General features: G+C 50.5%; 1 protein-coding gene and 1 long non-coding RNA gene across 5 annotated transcripts in view; one reads left to right on the top strand and one right to left on the bottom strand.

Annotated features, from left to right (window-relative positions):
* The window catches only part of KIAA1211L (KIAA1211-like ortholog), a 50,955-nt gene that overhangs the window by 35,182 nt on the left and 11,094 nt on the right, over nucleotides 1-4,679 (bottom strand). For 3 of the 4 annotated variants that reach the window (XM_015570027.1, XM_015570028.1, XM_015570029.1), the window contains 2 exons: nucleotides 557-692; nucleotides 37-201 (listed from right to left, as the gene is read on the bottom strand). In XM_015570027.1, coding sequence (XP_015425513.1) covers nucleotides 37-201; nucleotides 557-692 — 301 coding nt within the window. The remainder of the gene's footprint in view (nucleotides 1-36; nucleotides 202-556; nucleotides 693-4,679) is intronic. The other variant, XM_015570030.1, reaches the window with a different exon arrangement.
* LOC107184547 overlaps nucleotides 1-4,679 on the top strand; it is a 16,936-nt gene that overhangs the window by 10,873 nt on the left and 1,384 nt on the right. The window contains exon 2 of the long non-coding RNA XR_001515405.1: nucleotides 1,056-1,058. This is a non-coding gene — a long non-coding RNA (uncharacterized LOC107184547). The remainder of the gene's footprint in view (nucleotides 1-1,055; nucleotides 1,059-4,679) is intronic.

The following is a 4,679-nucleotide window of genomic DNA, read 5'->3' as shown; positions in this document are numbered from 1 at the left end:
GGTGCGGTGGGCAGGCGGGGCGCAGGCTGTACTTGCCTTGATGGTTGTGCCGGGACCGATGTCGTGCAGCAGGGACATCTCTGGGGGGCTCCTGGGCAGCCCGTCGTCCTCGGAACTCATGCCGGGGTCATCTCCCCGCTTGGCAGGCAGGCCGCCCGGAGGGGGTGGCGGCCCCATTTTCACATTGCACTGTATTTTTAACTGGATTGGAATAAAGAACATTTGGCTCTTGTTTTCATCAGCGACTTTATCAACAAACCCTCCCGCCCCAATTCATTCATTTGGGAGATGTTTCAGCGCCTGGCCGAGGTTCTGGGAGGTTCATCTCCCCGCTTGACAGACAGGCCTGCCTGCCGCCAGCTCTGCTGTCACCTTGAAAACGAGCCGTTACCACGCAGACGAGCCACAATCCAGCTGTAACTACCGGGCGTGTCTTGGGAAAGTTGCGATGTGCACGCCATTGTACTTTAAAACGTATCAAATAAACCGAGCGGGGACTTAAAACATCTCGATTTGTATCTGACGTACATACCAGATGATGCTGCCAGGGGTTTACCTGCAGAGCCTTAATCCGGTCACACACGTTTTCTTGGGAAAACACCCGCACGGGCCTTGCGGGGTCCTGTCCTGACTCCGGAATGAAAATGCTGTCGTGTGAGAGGGCCCGGCCGCCCAGCGCGCCCCTCGACTCCCTAGGATGAGAGAGCCGCCATGAGACTGCGCCCGGCCCCTCCCCGGGGTCCTCGGGTGAAGAGCCGGGGACACGCGGGCCGGTGGCCCTGCACACAATTGGCTGCGGCTGCTGCGTTTTTTATTTGCTCCCAACTTTAGTTCATCCCCACCCTGCCAAACACCTTAGTCAGCGACTAGGAACATTGCAGAGATAGAGATTTTCCTAACAGATCTGACGTTTGTGTGAAATTGTTTTTATTAATGGAAAAGCCAAGGCCTGACCAGGTGTGAGGTCTGAGACAGGGGCCTCGGCTGCTGGCAGCGCTGTCGGGAGGGTGAGGTCACTCCTGTGGGCCCACGCCCTGCCGCTGGGTGGGCTGGAGGCCGTGTTTGCACAGCAGGTGGAGGGCCTGCCCAGCTCCGGGACTAAAGTTCACCTCCTCGCTGGCCGTGAAATGACACTGCACATCTGCAAAGCTACGCTCTCGCCACTACCTGACCGGATCTGTGCAGGGCTACCTGTGCGCCTAGGTCCTGGAGTGCAGATGGCCGCCCCCGCTGTCATCACCGCCAGCCCCTTCCCTAGCCCCAGGCTCCCATTTGGAACTGAACCCACAGGACGTTCGCAGATGTTCTAAGAGGATGTGGGGGTTAGCGTCGGCTTTTCCTAGCAGCAGTGGCTGCTGAACAATAGGTGGAAGGAGGTGACTGAGACCCGATGATGAAGGAAGGAAAGCCGGCCCCGGCAGACACCGGCCGTCTTGTACACCACGACCCCCCACACCACCCGCCCCGCATCCTGTCCTCTGCGAGGCCATCGGGACTCTAGGTGTGGCCCTGCTCTCCTGCAGATCAATGATCTCTCTAACTTCTTTCTAGCCTGCAATAGTGAATTCGCAAGGGGGGAACCCACGGCTCCCCGAAGGGTGTGTCCTCACATTTCTGGGAGGGCCAAGGGCCAAGTGCAAGCACCAGGCGGCCCTCCCACCAACGGTGGCCCTTGCCACAGAGTTCACAGGCACACCAACCTTCCCTCCTCCAGGGGGCAGCTGGGCCACACTCTTTGTAACCACGGGCAGCACCGGTCTACACCGAGGGAAGTAAAACACAGAGCAGACAGCATTTACGGTGTTAGCTCAGTGTGGGAGAGGGGCCTGGATGTATATGGACATATGTGAGCCTGTCTGCATATTTGCTTACATTTTTTAAAAGCGAAAGGATAAAGCCCTAGCTGGTTTGGCTCAGTGGATAGAGCACTGGCCTGTGGACCAAAGGGTCCCGGCTTTGATTCCGGTCAAGGCCACGTACCTCGATTGCAGGCTCCTCCCTTGCCCGGGCCCTGGTCGGGGCACGCGCAGGAGGCAACCAATCGATGTGTTTCTCTCACATGGATATTTCTGTCGTTCCCTAGCTCCTCCACTCTCCCTAAAAATCAATGGGAAAACATCCTCAGGTGAGGATTAACTCCCCCAAAACAAAACAAAACAACAAAAACCCCACAAAAGGATAAGTAACAAATTAATAAAAATGATTTTCGTTGGGGGAAGGAACAAGACGGGAGACAGGGTGACAAGGTACCCATAGGTACAATTTTGCCTTTGAGACTATGTAAATGTTTTACATACTTAAAAGACAAAATCAAACAAAGAAGAAAATAAAACAATCTCTAAAACTAGACAACAACCTGAAACAAGCAAAATTTTATATCAGGTTATTGGCATATCCACACAGAGAAAAGTGATTTTGAGTGACTTTAACTCCACTTCCAAGTGACTTTTGATTCTACATCTGTAACAGGACAAATTCTAAGAAAACCCACAAAGATATCAAATTGCACTTGGTAGTCTTATTAGTAACAACACTGATTTAAAAACAGTACAGAACAATCTACAGTATATAACAACCTTTGTTCTGAAAGGAGAGTAATAAAGTTATCATAAGTACATTGCATGATGAAGGAAAGAAATAATTTTGTTAATATCATTATGAACCAAGATATCCAGCATAAGAGAAAAATAAACTCAAATAAAAAATCCAAAAAGTAAAATATTTATCCTACTAAATTTAAACTGGAAATATCAGTAAATTAATAATTTATTTTTTTCTCTTAAAAAAACAGAGCATCTTTCCTAGGTATATGTGCTGGAAAGGTCTAAAAGCAAGGACAGCCGACTACCTAGCAATCATCACCCCTGGCAACCAGCCTGTGGTCTCCTAAAGCCATCCACACTGAAAGGAACTAGAGCCCTGTGAAGAAATGGCTGATTACAGGTCTAGGGCAGGAAATGTGCGAATTACCCTGAGATTTCTCGCTGTACAAGAAAGCAAAGAAGCTTTCAAAACAAATGGGCTCATGGTAAAAGCACCCAGGAGCTACCCTGGCCAGTGTGGCTCAGTTGGTTGACCACTACTCTGTGTGCTGAAAGGTTGCCAGTTCCGTGTCCGGTCAGGGCACATACCGATGTTGTGGGTTTGATCCCTGGTTGAGGTGCATACAGGAGGCAACCGATCAATGTTTCTCTCTCTCCTTGCCTCTCTTTCTAAAAAAAATAAATAAAAACATAAAAAAATAACCCAGGGGTTCATTTGAAGACACCCACATAGGACATAAAGATGAATAAAGGTTGTCATGGACTAAAGCAAATCAAATATGTAAAAATCCACGCCTTAATAATAATGACCCCCAAGGGTCATATGCCTCTTAAGAGTTTTATCCTCAAGTTAAGGGCCAATGTTGTTTAAAAGAAAACATAAAAGCTGGCACGGCAACAAATCTGTGGGTTTTTTATCCTTTTTTACTCACTTATACAACTGCTGGAATAACTGAGCATATATATTGCAACTATACTTTGGAAAAATACAAGTTATCCTATATAATAAAAGGCTAATATGCAAATCGACCGAATGGCAGAACGACCAGTCGCTATGACGCACACTGACCACCTGGGGGCAGACATTCAACACAGGAGCTGCCCCCTGGTGGTCAGTGCGCTCCCACAGGGGGAGTGCACCCCAGCCAGAAGCTCTGAGCCGGGCTCACAGCTGGCCAGAGCAGCGGCACTGGTGGGAGCCTCTCCCGCCTCCATGGCAGCACTAAGGATGTCCATCTGTTGGACATCCCCTGAGGGCTCCCAGAATGTGAGAGGGCGCAGGCCAGGCTGAGGGACTTCCCCCGCCCCGCTCCAGTGCACGAATTTCAGGCATCAGGCCTCTAGTTAATAATAATATTCAAGAAAAAACAAAATTCATGGTCATTACTGGAAGGGGACAGGGTACCAGGTCATCACTCTGAAGGTGGATCAATAAAAGGATCATTATCTAAGCATTACCCTGCCCTTCCTTTACAAACTGTGTTTGAGAGCCACCAAGGAGCTGATGCACTAAAGAAAAAGGTCTTCTTCATAGAAGAACTAGTGACCCAGTGCATGGATTTAGCACACTGAAAGGTAATTAATTAGAAGGTGGCCTGTGGGGCGGGACTGGGCAAGATAGGCTGGACATGCTCTGGAGCCAATCTCCCGTGGTCCCTTCCTGGCGTCGGCAGAATGAGTGGGGTTCCACTGACAGGTGGGGTCCCTCAGCCTGGCCTGCGGGGACTGGGCCAAAACTGGCTCTCTGACATCCCCTGGGGGCTCCCGGAGTGTGAGAGGGCACACACTCTGCAAAGCTGCTGTCCTACAGGGTGTGGAATCAATCACAGTGTGCAGTGAACCAGGTTCGGCCAACAGTGCCCCAGCAACAACACAGCCCATGGCCGAAGGTGGACTCATGGGGCCCACGCGATGAATCGGGCTCCCTCCTCTCTGGTTTCAGGTGCGTCACCCAGAACCGTTGCTGCCAAGTTACTGCAGCTGGGCAGCTCCTGTGTTGAGCGTCTGCCCCCTGGTGGTCAGTGTGCGTCATAGCGACACGTGGTTCTGCTGTTTGGTTGATTTGCATATTAGCCTTTTATTATATAGGATCGCCAAACTGCTCTCCAACCCAGTTGAATCAATTAACATTACCAC

The sequence above is a fragment of the Myotis davidii genome, unplaced genomic scaffold (genome assembly GCF_000327345.1).
Source record: "Myotis davidii unplaced genomic scaffold, ASM32734v1 scaffold1065, whole genome shotgun sequence".
In the NCBI taxonomy this organism is placed as follows: Eukaryota; Metazoa; Chordata; class Mammalia; order Chiroptera; family Vespertilionidae; genus Myotis; species Myotis davidii.
This window is presented reverse-complemented; position numbering and strand designations above follow the sequence as displayed.